The 18,794-nt window shown below is 40.7% G+C and overlaps 1 protein-coding gene across 2 annotated transcripts in view; it reads right to left on the reverse strand.

The window, feature by feature from the left end:
- CHIC2 (cysteine rich hydrophobic domain 2) overlaps positions 1-7,506 on the reverse strand; it is a 56,471-nt gene extending 48,965 nt beyond the window's left edge. Inside the window, exon 1 of one of the 2 annotated variants that reach the window (XM_036334112.1) lies at positions 7,061-7,506. In XM_036334112.1, the coding sequence (XP_036190005.1) occupies positions 7,061-7,179 (119 nt within the window). In that variant the 5' untranslated portion in view covers positions 7,180-7,506. The remainder of the gene's footprint in view (positions 1-7,060) is intronic. The other variant, XM_036334086.1, reaches the window with a different exon arrangement.
- Between the last annotated feature and the right edge of the window lie 11,288 nt (positions 7,507-18,794).

The raw sequence follows: 18,794 nt of genomic DNA on the forward strand, positions 1-18,794 counted from the left end.
GCGGACTGAAGGGTCCCAGGTTCGATTCCGGTCAGGGGCATGTGCCTGGGTTGCGGGCACTTCCCCAGTGGGGGATGTGCAGGAGGCGGCTGATCGATGTTTCTCTCTCATCGATGTTTCTAACTCTCTATCTCTCTCCCTTCCTCTCTGTAAAAAATCAATAAAATATATTAAAAAAAAAAAAAAAGTCTTTCATCCCTTCTAAATGTTATCCCCTCACAGAGGTTCTCTTAATCACATTATTTTTAATCACAGCACTTTATAGGTCTCCTTCAAAGCAATTTTCTTATACATAGTTAGTCTATTAGCTGTAAGCTCCATAAGAGTAGAGAAACTATGTGTGTTTCATTCATAACTATATACCCAGAGCCACACATTATACCTACCATAAAATTTAATGATTACTTGTTAAATTATTAACATCAACAAGACAGCTGATAATGAAGAATTAAGCAAAAAATACTCGTAGGAAACAAATACCTTACAACCCAAGTATTAAAATTCAAACATCTAGCCTGGCCAGCGTGGCTCACTGGTTGAGCTTTAACCTATGAACCAGAAAATCAAGGTTCAATTCCTGGTCAGGGCATATGCCCAGGTTTCAGGTTTGATCCCCAGTGTGGGGTGCAAGAGGCAACCAATCAATGATTCTTTCATCATTGATGTTTCTATCTCCCTCTCCCTCTCCTTTCCTCTCTAAAATCAATAAAAATATATTTTTAAAAATTCAAGTATCTAAATCCAGCACTCAGAATCAACATCTCTTACTTTACTAGTATATATGGTTCTAATAAGATTAGTTGTCTCATTTCCAAAGTAACCCTGATGAACTAGATGGGGGGAGAAAAAAAAAAGTAAACAGAAAACAAAAGCCCACACGTGAAATTCAAAATAAAGGGACATTTATAGAAGATCCTCAAACCCCAAAATACCTTAACAGCCTCTAAGAATATCACTGTTACCAGCCTGATAGTATCTGCTTTTGATTAAATGTTTCCTATACTCTATCAGATAATTCTGATTTATCCTCAAAATCTTGTTTTAAAGCAGGAAAGCATATGTCACCTTTTAGATTGATTCCAAGAAAACAGTAAAGATTAACCAAAAAATATGCATGAAGGATTAACATCAAAATAAGTGATAATCATTTGCTGAATGCCTGCTATGGGTCCAGATCATTAGGTACATTATTTCTGACTCTCACACCTAATCTCTGAGGTAGATATTATCCCTTTTGCAGATGAGAAGACTGAAGTTCAGAAAAGCTAAGAGTTATAATTAGCTTGCAGTTAGGAAGTATCTAAGCATTGAAACCTATCTTATCTGCTTGACATCAAATACCACACTATTTCCATAGGACCATCCAATGCTTTCCAAATGTTGATCTGAGTGTCACCAACGCTCTTATTAATAAAAATTCCTAGGCTCTTCTCCTAAAGATTTTGATTGAGGATGTCTAGGATAAGAACTTAAAATGTGTATTTTTAAAAATGCCCTAGTGATTCTGATAATTAGGCAAGTTTAAGAAATCTTGCCCTGGGATTAAACTAGACTACACAAACATGAAAACACTGATTAATCTGATTTTATAATGGATTCTAAAACAAGTATTGGCAACTGAAAAGATCCAAAGATGTATGGAATTATCTCATTTATTTAGAGAACATTTCAGGACCTATAATATTCCAGACAGCATATTAAGTAGTGGAGAAATAAGAACCAATAAGTACAATCCCTGTCCTCAACTTTACAGCCTTGTGGAGAAATACAGTCTTCAAAAATCTTAAAATGAAATATGCCTTAAATATTATGCTAGCTGGGGGGGAAAAGATGGGAGTTATGAAGTTAAAATTGTTTAACTGAAGTGATTCTGTTATTTCAGCAAATCTTGTTCAGGTCTCTCCTTGCTACCATAACATCTAGTAACAGTCTTGAAATACTGCTTTTGATAGACATTTTTTAATTGACCCTACCATTAGAAAGCTCAATCAACATACTAAAGTGTTCTTGTGATGTCTCCTATACAAAGATCCTATTGTACCCCAAAGTAGTTTCCAAATTTTTTCATTTCAAGTCACATTTCTAAATCTTTCAACTTTCCACAGCATACCTAAGATGAAGACAAGCAAAGAGTGATGTCCCACAGCCACTGATAAAAACTGGTGAAGGACATATATGGCAGTATAAATACACATGCAAGTGTTATATATTTAGCGGTATGTATCCACATATGTGGTATGAATGCAGTATGTATGTATATGTATATATAGTGAAGGAGCCATTAGGTATAGCCTCCTTATTGATATGTTAAATCTTCTTCTAACAAAGGAATCAATTAATATGCAATTATTAACATACTTCAATAAATGTTGGACAATTAGAGGTGAAAAAAAACTGGTGAAGGATGAGGAATTATTTGTGGCAATGATAGAAAAATTATACCTCAGAAGTGAGTACATGAAAACATGATAATTTAGTGAAATAAGAAAAGAATAACATTAGAAACAAACTGCAGCAAAATAACTTGGCTCTATAAAGGGCTTAAATTAGAACTCAAACATTAGAAAAGCTCCAAGTTTGATTCCGATATAGGAGGTCATGACTAAGTGAAAAGGAAAAAATAGTGTCAGTTATAATTGTAGATTAGGAAATACTGGTCCAAAACTAGATTTAAATTCTAATTTTTAGGTTAACACATCCTTTAGCACTACCACCATTGTGAAAAATCAAAGCCTTCAACAAATGATCATTATATTTTGTACAAATTTATTTTAAGGAGTAAAGAACTCCATAATTTTTAAATATCAACCAAACTGGCCAATTCTACCTAATAAGTTAATCACTTTTTCCTTCATCTTCCTTACATAATAAAGTGAGAAATACACCCCCCGACACACACACACACACACACACACAGGAAACCTACTTTAATTAAGTGTGAACTCAAGTCTTTTAAATTACATATACATAAATATTATACAATAACAGGAACTTATCATTTCCCTCTCTTCCTTCAAATATGACTTTTTGTCAAAATATGCTCCTGCCAAGATTTCTCGCTGTTGGAGCTGCCATCTTGTTCCATATTGCTACATGCAAATCTAACAATGAAGAAAATTATTATACTCATCCAGAAGAATGTCAAGAAAGAATGATGATCCTGATGAAATTACGAAGTATAAGTCTAATTTGGAGTCAATATGAAAACACTGTTATTAAAACCACATTAAAGTAGACTTTGTTTAGGTAAATTATACTTTTTACATTCTTATGTCCCCAAAATCTCATTATGTTCCAAAATTAACCAAGACCTGCCTATGTAGTAGAGAATGGAAAATAATTTAGTTTTTCACACCACTATAATAACATACCAAATGATATCATATGAGAATACAGTGATTTCTAAAATAAAATAAAAGCAATTTTATACTATGATATGTTAAAGTAAGGGAAATATTCAACTATAAAGGTCTACTCAAAAGTGCAATCTGTGAAAAATACATATTGACCTATAGCTTTTCCAACTAATCTGGATTACAGGTGACTCAGTAAACAATATCATTTATTTTCAAATTGGTAAGGAAAGAACACTCCTTAGCTTTAAAAAAGGAATCAGGGCAGTGGCAGTGAGTGATAAGTTCAGCCACTCTTACTATAACTGTTTTAATAGCTCTTTCCATTTAAAGGCAAGAAAAACTGAACAGGCTCAACAGTTACAGTAACTTTCCTAAGCACTAATCTCAAAAACTTTTATAGGTACGATAGGCATTAACTGGGCTACCCATTGGCATAATATGCTTGTGAATTATGCATGACAGAGTCATGTAAAAAAAGTTTAAAAGTTCTGTATTACTATTACTATACCTATCTATGTCACCACAAAACAGGCTTAGATTTCCTTTTTGTTTGTTAATCCTCATCCAAGGATATTTTTCCATTGATTTTTAAATAGAGTGGAAGCAAGGGAGAGACAGAGAGTAAGAAACATCTATGTGAGAGAGACACATCGACTGGCTGCCTCCCACATACACCAGAGGAGGGGGGCGGGGATCAAGCTGTAATCAAGGTACATGCCCTTGATCAGAATCAAACCCAGGACCCTTAGTCTTCGGGACAATGCTCTATTCACTAAGCAAAACCAACTAGGGCCAGGCTTAGATTTTCAATCAGAGAGATTCTCAATAATTCTCATTGAAATACTTCACATAATTTAACCTCATGCAAATATTTTAGAAATGGAAATAAGACAAAGTGAATCATTGTTAGGTTTAAAAACAGTTCAGATTTCTTTACACCTATGCTTCTCAAAGTGAAATACTACATGTGTGGAAGATAATTAATAAAGGCTAATATTTATTGAGCACAGTACCACAAAATGTGACTAATTCTTTGCAAGTATTGCTCATTTAATCCTTAATAATCTTAAAAGTTCAGGACTATAACTATCTCTATCTTAACTGAAGAGGCACAAATAAGTAATTTACCCAAGAAGTAGCAGACTATAGATTTCAACCCAGAGCCTAAAACCAAGGTAACAGGGAAGAGAGGGAAGTGGTTCAGGGAAATCACAGAAATATTAACTCCCAATGTAGAAAAGAATGCTGTTTACTGGTGACATATAGTTCTGTATACTACTCTGAAATAGTGGCCTGCAATCCTGGCTACACATAAAAATCACCAGTAGGACTTTTTTTAAAAAACTACCCAAGCCTGGGACCCTCACTCTGAAACTTGGCCTTCCATTGGCCTGGCCTGGGGCAAAGGCAGGTTTTTTTTTTTAAGCTCCCCAGATGATTCTGATGGACAGCTAAGACTGAGAACCACTGGTAGTTCTCCCACCCTGTTATAACTCTCTGGTAGCCAACTACAATCAAATTAACTGATCACCTATTTGGTTCTGAACATTTTGCCTATTATATTTTCCATTTACCCCAAATAAATGCTTAGCTTTTCTTTTCCTTAAAAAAAAGGAAACATTACAACTATGGCTGTACCTTTTTAAATACCAAAATTTTGCCAGTTTTTCTTTGACATCAGGAACGTAGGGGGGTAAATGGGCAGATAGCATGAAAAAGTTTGAAAATCCCTTCTTTAAGCATCCACATACTCCTTAGATTTAAAACAATTTTTAAAAATCATGCTAAAAATTAAATAACCGGTTATGAGAGTAAAATAAAAGTTCTGTGAAATATGTTAAAGAAAGATTTAATATCCATGATATTTGGTTATAATTCTTAATTCTGCTGGTGATGACAGTTAAAACATTAAGTAACTGTTCGGATGTGGTGGCTCAGTGGATTGAGCATCGTCCCATAGACCTAGAGGTCCCAGGTTTGATTCCCAGTCAGGGCACATGCCCAGATTGCAGCTAGATCCCCAGTAGCAGGTATGCAGGAGGCAGCCAATCAATAATTCTTTCCCATCATTGATGTTTCTCTCTCTCTCTCCCCCTCTCCCTTCTTCTCTGAAATCAATAAAAAATATAATTTAAAAAAATAAACAGTAACTGCTACTGTGGTGATAAATTTCATTGTCTTTTCATGGCGCTGTGACAGCAATGATGCAGTTTTTACCCTATAAGTCACCTGAATATAAACTAACAGGGGCTAAAGAAATTAAAGCATTATATAAACATAGCCTAACAGCAATACCACTAGTCATATCATGTACTAACAAATGCAAGGATTTTCCTGAGAATCTTATATGAGAAGTCTTACTGTTTCACTGAAGTTATTCAATTACACATTCCAATCACCCTATAGTGGTTCTCAACCTTCTGGCCCTTTAAATACAGTTCCTCATGTTGTGACCCAACCATAAAATTATTTTCGTTGCTACTTCATAACTGTAATGTTGCTACTGTTATGAGTCGTAATGTAAATATCTGATATGCAGGATGGTCTTAGGCGACCCCTGTGAAAGGGTCATTCCACCGCCAAAGGGGTCGCGACCCACAGGTTGAGAACCGCTACGAATGGAACCTGTTAAAGAGTCTCAGATTTGCTGGCCCTTTTATTTTACTGAAAAGGTAGAAATGTGGAAATATCTGACAAGCATGGGGCGTTTGACCCTATGATTTGAACAAGAGATCTAAGAGGAAAAAAAGAGTATAAATAGTTCAAGTCGTACAAAACTCTGGACTTCTCAGAGAAACATTACAAAACTTCCTGCTTCCGGCCAGCTCGTTATTTGGTTCAGTCTTCACATTCCTTTATTAGTCATGACCATTCAGGAAGCTACCATTCCTTACTGTTTGAATAATATCGGACTTTTAAATGTTCCCAATTCAGACTTTCAAGGACCTTTATCAAATGAAGAAGCCATCCCAGAGTTCATGCCCAAAAGAGGGACTCATATTTCAAAGAACCCTTAGTAACCTGAGAAGTAGATCTATCAGAGATTTTTTAAAAATTATTTGTACACATAGACCGTTCTGCAGATTTTAAGCGTCTGTTCATCTGTGCAGTTTCACCATGCACCATTACGGGGACTTGCATGAGTTCTGCAGAAATGGACTCTGCGAGAAACTGAGACCCGCGGGCAGTGTGTGAAGCACACAGACACAACGACCGCGAACCAGTCATCACCGATTGTCACCGGGGTCCCGGGCGGCCCAGATCTAGCCTCGGAGTCGAAGCCATATGTCACCAGGCTCCAAGGCCTGGCCAGACACGCGAGCGAACCACGGGGTAACTGGGTGAGAAAACAAGGGGGAGGGGCCTCAAAAATGCGTGTCCTGCTCCCCCGGAGCTGAGGGGGTGTCCCGAAGGAAGGGCCCCAAAGAAAAACCTTCCCTTCTGGGATCCTGCCTATCGCCCCAGGCGTGTAAGGCCTGCTACAAGGGTTGCTGGGGAGGAAGGTCCTCACTTCGGAGACCGAAACAAATGAAAATAAAGCAAGTTCTCACTTCCTGGTCGCCTAGTTTCCCGGAGGCCCCCGGAACCAGACGGACGTCGGGAAAATGGGGCTCCCGAGAAGTAAAGCCACCCCTCCCCGCACCCCCACCCCGCCCTCAGCCCTGCACCTCCCGTCCTCGCCCTCGCCCTCCTCCGGGCCTTACACGGTGACGTGACCCGAGCCGCGGACCACCACCGGGTCCGGCGAGTACTTGAGCAGCTGCTCCTCCAGGGCCCGCTCCTCGTCCTCCTCCTCCTCGTAGATCTCGTCGAAATCCGCCATCCTGAGCCCCGAGACCCCTGCCCGAAGGAGCCGGACTCCAGGGACTGTGGCCGGGATACGGGCTGCGAGGCGGCGGAGGCTGAGGGGAGGCGCCGCCGCGAGCTCAGAGGCCGCGGACTCCGGCTACAGAGGAGATGTGGTCCCGGCCGTCGCCGCCATTACCGTCAGCAATAACAACACAATGTCAACATCCGCCCGAGGGCCGACCCCTCCACCAGCGCCGCCGCCGCCGCCGCCACTCAGGCAACCACAGCAACAGCCAGAGCCGCCCGCAGCGGGAGCAGCGGGCTACGGCATCGCGAGACTTCCCGGGAGCGCGGGCGGTGCGTGGGCGCGTGGGCGCGTAGGCGCGCGTACGTGAGCCTCGCGCGCTCCCAGGCCGCCTTCCCTCCTCGGCTCCCACCCGCGGACGGCGCCTCGAGGGCGCGCTCCCGCGGCGCGTCCCCGACCCCCGCAAATGGGTCGCCGACCAGCCGGGGGGAGGAGGAGGGGGGTGGGGGCGGGGGGGCGGCTCCGCGGGCCGGAGGCGGTGACCCCGATTCTTCGAACAGGGCTCCGAGCGCCCGGCGGGGCACAGAGTTCACCAAAGTCGTCTCCAACCAAAACAACTGGAAATGAAAACCCTGACTGGAAATAGAGAATTTATCGTGCGTCTGATTGGCAGTTTATCTAACAATTGAATCTCGCTTTTCGTCCGTTTTTTTTTTCCGTCTGTGATGAGGGCCATCGTCTGACTTGGCCAATTTGAGGAGCCCCACAGACACTGCAGACATTTTTGTCCACTAAAATACAGAATTTTTCAAAACAAATTCAAGCATCTTGTCCGATCATCCTTTTAAATATATTCTAATATGTGAGGCCAACGATGCTGATACTTCCTGTTCTTAAAAGAAAACTCACTGTCAAAAAGTGAAGGAACTAAAAAAAAAAAAAAAGCACATAAAAAACAAACAAACCTGATAGACACAGACAACAGTCTGAGGATTCCCAGAAAGGGTGGTGAGGGAGCAGGACAGGGTAAAGGGGAGAAATGGCGACGGAGGGAGGCGGCTTGGGGTGGTGAACACTATACAACAGACAGGTGACGGACTGTAGAATTATACACCTGGAACCTATAGAATTTTATTAAGCAAGATCACCCCAATAAATTCAATAACTTTTTTTTAAAAAAAAAAAGAAAGAAAACTCACTGTAGTCATGCCATAAAACAAAATTGACAAATTCTCTGGATTACCTCAACCATAACCTGTTTCCTTCCATTAAGACCTTAGGTAATCCCTTCCTTCCTCCCACAAAGAAGGAAAGGGAAGGAAGAAAATGTCTAATGAACGCTGCTTACCTGCTTAGACCAGCAGTACAGGCCTAAGGGCCACCTGGGTACTTGGTTTCAGAGTCAAGAACTTGCCCTGGCAAAAAAAAAAAAAAAAAGAAAGAACGAAAAGTTCAGGGACAGGAGTGGGCTCCTGAAGGAGTCCTGGATATTGAGCATATACTGTGGGGGCAGGAAGAATAGTCATATCAGACCCAGTTCTCCAAGTTCAGTCCCCTGCTAGCAGTTCACTTGAGACGAGAGAACGTGCCAAGGAGGGCAATGAGGACAGTGAGAAATGACTAACGATCGCCTACTGGAAATAGCTGAAGGAAATGAACACAGCCACGAAAAGGTGAGGAAAAGACACAGTAGATGTGTCAGGCTTGCTGTGTATCTCCCCAGAGGACATTTACTCATTTACGCACTCAACAAATGTTTCCTGAGCTCCAGTGATGCAGCAAGCACCATGCAAGTGTGTGTATGTGTGCACGTGTATGTGTGCACGTGTATGTGTGCACGTGTATGTGTGCACGTGTGTGAATGAGATATAGTCCCTGCCTTACAGTAGCTTATGTATCACAAAGGGAAGCAATTGAACTTGCATTTAGGAATCCCAGAAGGGTATACAGAGGGTGCTAATGAAGCACGCAGAAAACAGCTTGGTTTGGTAGTTAACAATGAGCTCTGGGGCCTGCCTGCCTGCCTTTATTCTCAGCTCTGCCACTTACTGTGTGACCCTGAGCAAGTCACTTAACCTCTCTGTTCTCCATATGTAAAATGAGAATATAATAGTACCTAGCCCACTGGAGTGTTTAGAAGAAGGCTAGGCACACAGGGACCTCCAAGGCCCCTCCAGCCAGTCAACTCTACGAGGATCAGCACAGTTTTTTACATTATGTACTAGTATACTCTCTACTGTTTAAGTCAGGGGTGGGCAAACTTTTTGACTCGAGGGCCACAATGGGTTCTTAAACTGGGCCAGAGGGCCGGAACAAAAGCATGGATGGAGTGTTTGTGTGAACTAATATAAATTCAAAGTAAACATCATTACATAAAAGGGTATGGTCTTTTTTTTTTTTTTTTTGATTCATTTCAAACGGGTCGGATCGGCCCGAGGGCCGTAGTTTGCCCACGGCTGGTTTAAGTAATGCATGTCACTTAATATTCCCCAAGAACCCTGTGAGGTAACTAAGGAGGATGTAATTTATTCCTTCATTTCAGAGACATTATGTGACTTTATCATGGCCAAATGACTACTTAATAGTCACACTCAGGACTTCCACCTCCAGTGCACTGAATAAACCAACATCTCCTGAATTTTCTTCTTAGTAGGAACCAGGAGGCCAGTGGCTGCGCTTAGTTGAAGGAGAAGCTGCAAACGGTAGGGTGAGAAAAGGGAACAAGAAGAAGGAAGGGCAGACTTTTTCAGATATGGTCATCCACCTTTCTGTAGTAATAGTGGCCAAGATAAGGGGCAGGTACCCCAAGATATCTAAATCATGACATAGCTGACAATTTGCCAGGGGCTGAGGAAGTCACCCACAGCTCCTTAAACCTCCAGCGCCTTCCATGGTTCCTGCTCCAGGGAAGGAGCTCAAAAATCTTAACTGAACTGAGATACAGAGTTACTAGTGCTATTTCCAGAGCACCATGAATTAATTCGGCTTCTGAGGACTGCAAAAACCTTATCCTTATCTTAACACAGGTTCTGTAGGGGAGAAATGTCCTAAGATCTATTCAGCAGAGAGATTCTTGTATCTCCCACCGCCTCAGGGTAAGTTGGGGCTGCCTTATTTCTGTTCTTCTTATTTTGTTCTTTTTTTCTGCTTTAAAAACAACCTGTCAGAGCCAGCAGAAGGGTGTGGGACCCGGGAACCAGGCCCAGCGGGTGAGGAAACATGTTGACATCAGAATTCCAAACTCCACCCCCAATCCTCTGGGCTCCAGTTTCCTGTCACACTCCTTCCCCCAGTCTCTTCCCTGGGCTGAACCCCACTGGCAGTATCTTTTCCTTCCGTGTTTAGGTGCTCCCCTGCTCTCTGCTGGGCAGACTCCGCTGCATTTGAGTTCCCCTTTACATTCCTGCTTCACACACTTTCACACTTACCTTCAGACCAAATGGCTTCAGACCAAAAGGGATAATGCCTCAAGAGCCTCATGAGGCACCAAATCTTCAGTTGTTTTTAAGACAAATATTCTTAGGTTTGGAAAGTTCCAAGTTCTGTCATTACCCAGCTGAGTCCCCTTGTGCAGATTTAATTTTCTAAGCTTCCTTTTCTTCGACCTGAATGGAAGCCTATGTCATGGGGTTATCAAGGGTCAAATGAGGCAATGCATTGCTATGGACTGAATTGTGTCTTCTCAAAATTCATATGTGGAAGCCCTACCCCCCAATGTGACGGTATTTGGATATAGCGCTTTGGGGAGGTGATTAGGTTCAGATGAGATCATGAGGATGGGGTCCTCAAGATGGGGTTAGTGCCCTTATCAGAAGAGACCAGAGAATTTGCTCTCCCCATCACCCTCCCTTGTTGTAAGGACACAAAATGAAGATTGCCACCTGCAAGCCAGGAAGCTGGCTCTCTGGTGGGGCTACTGGAAGGTAAAGAAATAAAATTTTGTTGTTTAAGCCACCCAGTTTATGGCATTTTGTTATGGCAGCCCAGCTGACTTAGACAGCATGTAAACGCTTATTTTTTCACTCGTTCACTTATTAAATAAGTACTAGTATGTAGTGAACTATTTCCAGGTGCCATATTCTGTGCCAGCAACTTGGGTTTAGCAATAAGGCAGTAAACAAAACACAGTCCCTGCCTTCATCAAGCATAAAATCCAGTAGGAAGAGCTAACAGATAATTATAAACATAATTAACTGTTAGAATTATGACCAGTCCTGTGGAGGAGTACAGGGACCATGACAGCCATTAATCTAACTCACTCTGAGAAATCAGGAATTCTTTTCTGGAGAAATAACATGTAAGTTGATGAACTAAACAAAAGTATGAGTGTGGGGAAATAGAAGGGATGAGAAAGCTCCAGGCCCTGGGAAGAGCATGTTTGTCTTAGTTGATTTGGGCTGCTATGACAGAGTAGCATAGGCTAGAAGGGTCTATGGTGGGAAGATAGTAATAAGTAATGGAGAATAGCACTGCTGCTCTTGGGTTCTAGGATTATGGAAAGGTGTGCAGTACAATTTCATGCATATGCAAACAGAGGCAAAAGGAAATTAGGTAACTTGACCCAAAGCCACACAACTAGAAACTGGTAGAACATGATTTAAGCCTAAACAGTATGTTTCATCACCCATGATATTATCACCATGCTCTGTTGTCTTAAACACCAGCAGGGTAATAGTCAGATTGCCTTCTGTCTCCCGATACCTACAACAGTGCCTGGCATACAGTTAGTGTTTTATAAATATTAAATACATAGCTACATATGTGAAATAATATTGTTTTCCTTTTTCCTTGATCATTTCATACTGTATTTGTATATTTACTTTAGTGTATGTCTCCAAATATTTTTATAATAAATTTGTAAAATCCAAGTGGGTTCTCTTAGATTACCCTAGAATAATATCTATGGCAGCTCACCTGATTTAAACCAATGCTATAAATATAACCTACAAGATGGACTGGGATTTCTTCACTTCTATCTTTTAAATTCACAAATATCTGGGGACTACTCCTAAAATCTTGGGCTCATCAAGCCAGAATGGAGCCCAGAAGTCACATTGACTTCTAAAACCATGCTTCAGTCTAAATTACAATATGTGGTGCTTCTTTCTTTATTGAACATCTCCCATAATTATATTAAATATCATTAGCATATTGAGCACATACAAAAATACGTTATGTTCTGCTACAGTTCCTAAAGACTAGATTCTTTAAGGTCAAGGACTGTGTCTTGGCTTTTTATTTTTTTACTAGAGGCCCAGTGCACGAATTCATGCATGGGTGGGGTGGCCAGTGATCAGGGCGATGAGGGCCTGGGAGGTTGGCTGTGGGAGCGCACTGACCACCAGGGGGCAGCTCCTGCATTGAGTGTCTGCCCCCTGGTGGTCAGTGCGTGTCATAGCGACTGGTCAACCAATTGTTTGGTCACTTAGGCTTTTACATATATAGATTCCAAGCCTTTAAATATGAACCTGGAGTGCAAGAATCATTTAATACCGCTTTATCTCTTAATCCTCCTTCCAATCTCTGGGGAAATACAAGTTTATTCTTTCTTCTATGTAACAGTCCTTCAAATAAGTGAAGATATCCCCACCTAAAATCTTTTTCCTTTGAGCTAAACATGACCATTTACATAATTCATTTTTCCTCCAAGAAGGTAATTTCAAGTTTCTGACCTTACAAAGGCTATAGCTAACTCCTAACAGCTTTGTAGCCTTTTTACTCTTAGAGGCTCAGAACCAGACATAGTGTGATTTGACCAGTGTGCTAGCCAGCCTCCAAGATGATCCCTAATAAGCCTCCTCATCTGGTGTTTACATCCTTCTGCAGTCCCCTCCCACAGTAGAGCTGACCTGTGTGACCAAGAAGATTTGTGAAAATAGCAGTATCTGACTTCTATGGCTAGGTTGTAAAGGGCATGGCAGCATCCACCTTGTTCTCTTGAATCATTCACTGGTGGAATCCAGCTGCCATGTCATAAGGAAGCTCAAACAGCCCTATAGGGAGGCTCGCGTGGAGAGGAACTGAGGCCTCCTGCCACACATATGGGTGGGTCATTCTACAAGCAGATTCTCTAGCCCTGGTCGATCCTTCAGATGACTGCAACCTCAACTAGCATCCTGACTGCAATGTTCTGACAGACACTGTGTCAGACCACCCAGCTAAGCCCTTCACCAATTTCTGACCCACAGGAACTGACAGAAATAACAAGTGTTTATTGTTGTTTTAAGCCAATAAGTTTCAGGGTAATTGGTTATGTGATATTACATAGGTGATACACATAGGTGATTATTACATCCAGGTCAGAAGAAAAAGAGGCTAGCATTTCCTGACCCTCGGTATCATAAGAAACAGTAGAATGATCAAAGTATTAATTTTTAAAGGTGTGTGTGTGTGTGTGGGTTATGTGTGTGTGGCGGGGGGGGGGGGGCGGTATTCTTTGGTATCTTTTTTAGTTTCATTTTGTCTGATGCCTCTGTAGCACTACTATACTGCGACACTTACGTAGACATTCCATACATTTGAAATATTGGGCTTCACCTTTAAGTCTTGAGGGTGCAACCAATTATACTCCTGAATGGGTGTGGTGAAAATCTATTCTTTACTCTTTTGGAACTCTCAATGGAAGCCAGTGGCCTTCTTACTCACCAATGTTAAGATTTTTCCTGTACTTCTTTGTACATGATACAGGGAAGAGTTGGATTTAATAGTTATAATCATGCTGGGTTTCTCACGTGATTGAGTTGATGCAGTATGCGGTTTCCATGGGAATTTAGGAGAGAATGTGTCCTGGTGCGCTCTCTCTCTCTCTCACTGCCCACCCCAACACCCAACAGAGACAGGTGACCTTGCTATGGTGCATATTTTTCTCATATCTAATTTTTTCTTATAATATTTTCTTTCTGAATGTCTGTTTCTTTACATTCATACTTTTGAAGTTTCTTTTCTGATTTCATTGGCTAGTATGTTTCAACCTCTTCTTGTAACCTCAGTTACTTTTATGTAGAACTAAAATTTTAAAGAACAAATTCTCTCAAGTAAGTTAACTTTAGGGCTTCAATATCCAAGGTGTCATGATGCTCCTAGTGACATTAAGCACTTAAGGAGAGACGTGAACAATTTTAGGCTTAGGAGGTCATCTAGTAACTGCCTCCTTGGTATATTTAAAGATGCCAGTGTGTCCTTTGAGGATATAAATGCACTGTGAGGAAAACTGAAGGTTTAGAAAATTAAATGCACCTTATTCACCATAAAAATAACTTAGGCCTGGAGGAACAAAATAGTTCTAAGGGAACTACTTCAGAAACCTTGCTATTATCTTTTTGCTATAATTAATTACATCATTTGGAAGACATTTGGATCTGATAAACATGTAAAAGAATTCAATGTCTTTATTCAGAAAAATAATAGGGAAATGAGGCAAAGAAAAAAGACCATCTGTAAGTAGAAATATTTATATCAGTGTTACATAGTACTCAATATTTAACAAAATATTTTCATTTATAATGTCTTCTGGACCCTCACATTTCAGTGAAAGAAACAGGGGTATGATTCCCATTCTCTAAACTTCAGAGGAAACAAATAAAATGACTGCCTTGTACAAGCTCAAATGGCTCCTAAAAGGCTGAGGTACAACAAAGATCTAATACTCCTTTTGTTTCGGTGGGTATGTTTTCACTACAAGGAAGGGAAGAGAAATACGAAGGGAAAACACATAAACTAACTTAGTGAGAAAGTGGGGCTGTCTTAACACAGTAAAATGAGGAATTGCTAAGTGGTTATAAAAAGAGCTAATTTACTCTTTCAACCACTTAATCTCAGGATGATATTAAAGAAACAGGGAACAGTTTTAGCCAATACTTGTTTTCCTCATCTGTGCAGTGGAGCTAATTATAGTACTCATTGGCACAGAGTTGTTGGAGGATTAAATGAGATAATACATGTAAAGAATGATAAGTACTCAGGAAGTGTTAGTTGTTATTATTGATGATGATATTGTTATTTCCATCAGGGTGGATTAGAATACTAGAATAAAGAGTAGTAGATATGCATTTTCATGCTGCATTGTAACCAGTATACTCTAAATTGTCTTCCTTCAATTCTCTTATCTAGAGAATGAAGACAATATTTCTTTGTAACTGCCTTTTTCATTAATCCTCACCTGAGGATATTTTTTCCCATTGATTTTCAGAGAAAGTGGAACTGGTGGGGAGAGTGAGAGGAGAGAGAGAAACAGCAATGTGAAAGAGACACATCGATTAGTTGTCTCCTGTACGCACTCCAATTGGGGCCTGGACAAACCTGCAACTGAGGTACATGCCCTTGACCCTTGACCTGGAGTCAAATCTGTGACCCTTGGGTGCATAGGCTGACGCTCCAACTAATGAGCCTGCTGGCCAGGGCTGTAGCTGCCTTTTTCACAAAACAATTCATCATGCTGGATCATGGTCTGAGCATCTACAAAGCCCTGTGAAAATACAAGAAGGTGCTGAGACCATTTCTCTCTTCCAGCTTTAGTCTCTCCTTGCCATCCTGAGCAAAGCCATACTTTAGAGCAGTGAGAAGGGCTTATGGGTAATCATCCATTCAGGCCCACACAGTCACCCAGCAATTTAAGAATTCAGTGGCTGAACAGTCAAGATTCAAAAGAACCATGCACATTACCTATGAGAGGTTCACTGAGGTGGCAATGCATATATCATCTAAGGAATGGGCAGATGATTTTGCTGTGGATTAACATGGTGATTAGCCTGTGAGAGGTCAGTCCACAGGAGGTGTTTCCTTCAAAAGTCTTTGCAAAGCTATGGTGGCTGGTGCTCAGCTTAGAAGTGATTCTACCTTGGACCAGAGATACCACTCTACCCACGGTTTGTTAGGTCCTTGTAACTTCATTCCTCCTGTGACCCCACTGTGACCAACCATGAGGACCTGTTATTTAAGGGCATGGCATATGAGCAGGTGATCATTCTTGTTAGTATCACAGAGCAGCCAATAATTCACAATTAGGCCATGACGAGTGACTATATCAGAGCCAATTTGGACACATCTACACCCTGTGACATAAGCATGTGGTTCTATCCTGTCCTGCCTGATTTGAGACACTTTAGGAATGATGTAACTTGGCAAATGAATTCAAAACAGAAATCTCTTTAGATGATAAGCTCAGATTATCTACTAGTGATACCAATCAACCCATGAATATAATGTTTCTCACATGTTGATTCTATAAGAGGTGCCCACAAATACAGGTTTTTTCAGGTTACTGAAATGAGTTTACAAACTTTAGGTAACTCAGGACCCTACCATCATATACAGGTCAAATGTCATTTGTATAAATGCCATTGCCAAAGGGCCAGATATTACTTTTTGTTCTCATTCCTAAAATGATCAAAACAATATTTTGATTGTCATATTGAACAGAGTAGTTCACTCAGATTTAATTAAGTCAGATTAGGCATAGACAATTAGGGAATAGTTCTACAATCCTTTTCAATACCATGTTTCTAGGACATAATTAAGAGAACATATAAACAACCTTATTAATATACTTTGAATTATATTTGTCTGTCTTTCACTTGAGCCTGTCTTTCATTTTTCAATTCAATTCAACCTTAAGAGATCTTCTTGTGATTTAACTATATAATCTTTTCATTTTCCTACATGACATTAAATTATACAGTCATAGAAATTTTACTGTATACTTTCTCTTTATGTTAGTGTTAAAACTTCCCCTTCTTCATTCAAGTACAATCTTGAAGATGGGGAAAACTTAAAACCTGGAGAATAAGCATTAAAAAGAGACCAGCCCCGTGAGATTTATTATCACTGAACCTTACTAAAAGGAACTACTAGAACCTAAGCCCCACTGGGAGAAAACTTCGGTTGTGTTCATTACTTTTCCCTAGTGCTTTGAAGAGTGCTTGACATATAGTAAGCACTCAATAAATGTTTGCTGATTAATGAAAGAACTGCTTTCTAATGAAAGATATTTTATCTGAACATTAGCAAGCTTTGTTCTTACAGGGGGGTTGGGGGAACCATAAAACTCTAAGTAAGCCCCTTCTGAGGAAATGGGCATGCGGAGGAGCGATTTTTCCAGTTCTCCCTGGGTCTGACTTTGCAGTTACTGAAGCAGATCTTACTTTCTTTTACCTCCCTGTCTATCCTTGTCAAAAACACTCAGCAACATGCTTAGTACAGTGAATCCCATAGCAGATGCTCAATGAATGACGTTGTCATCATTATTATTCTTACCATCTAAGAAACTTCAAATGACTTAGTTGAATAGTCCATTCAACTCAACCATCTATAGGCGATGCTGAGGACTAGTCTATCAGATATGGTTTTGGAAAGATTAAGAGCATGCATAAATAAGTCCTAAGAATTATACCCCAAGGTATACTATGTTGAGATAAAACTTACAGTTTTCATATATATCAACAGTAAGGAACTTGGCCAATGTGGCTCAGTTGACTGGGCATCCCTTGCCCCGAAGGGTTGCCAGTTGAAATCTCATTCAGGGCACATGCCCAGGTTGTGGGCTCAATCCCTGGTAGGGGGTGTGCAGGAGATAACCAAATCATGTTTCACTCTCACATCCATGTTTCTCTCTCTCTCCCTCTCTCTCTAATAATCAATACAAATATTTTTTTAAGAAACAGTAAGGAATTTGGAATGATTTGAGTTTTCACCATTAGGAAGAAAAAAATTCTGTAAAGAAGCTACAGCTTGAGGAACATATTAAAGACTAAAAAGTGGATGATTGAGAGAAGAATAAAAGCACCTTAAGTGGGGAAAGGTGTCAGGAGTAAGCTCCAGATATGGGGCTGTGTGTGCTATGGACCCCAAAGAGGCCTGCCTGGTTGAGGCAGAGAGGTTGATCCAGAATGTAATGGGATGAGGGCAGTTAGATAGATAATGAGGTGACTAATGGAAAATAGCCAGGGCCAATAAAAAAGTTATAACCGATAACAAATGGTCATACTGTATCTGATTTTTAGCATTATCTTACCATTTTCTATCTACATGGGACCTCAAAGATGACCCATCTTCCTTCTGGAGGTGGCTATGACCATTTTGAGAGAAGCGTGGGGAAAGGTGTCAGGAATAAGCCACAGACATGGGGTTGTGTGTGCCATTTTGCGAGTATTTAAGTCCTTCAGGAAAACACAAACACCTTGTGACCTGGAGCAGTTATTAAAACTCTGACTCGGACCGGGAATCTGAGCAATGCTGTGGTACTAAGCTAGGACCAGGATGTAAAATCCGGCTGCCCTACACAGTGGGTCCTTGGCCTGTTAAGTTGTCAACAGGCTCTGAGGAAATAAGGTGAATCCATCAGAAAATGCCTAAGGTCTATATGGAAAAGAAAGTCTCTTGGAAAGAAAACAAGGCCGGGTATCTAAATATTACATCAGGATTTCCCACTGCCCTCTAATTCTTAGATGGAATGGGATGAGGAAAGATTACTTAGGCCAACTTTCTAAGGCACCTGGTTGGGTAAAGGAAGCTATTTTTTAATTTTAACTCCATAATCACACCAAGCCACCTTACAACCTTGATTTGGTTTCCAAATCCACTGTATTCCAATCTCACTGTCAAGTAGTAAGTACTAGTACTTGATTACT

Source organism: Myotis myotis, unplaced genomic scaffold (genome assembly GCF_014108235.1).
Source record: "Myotis myotis isolate mMyoMyo1 unplaced genomic scaffold, mMyoMyo1.p scaffold_m19_p_1, whole genome shotgun sequence".
In the NCBI taxonomy this organism is placed as follows: Eukaryota; Metazoa; Chordata; class Mammalia; order Chiroptera; family Vespertilionidae; genus Myotis; species Myotis myotis.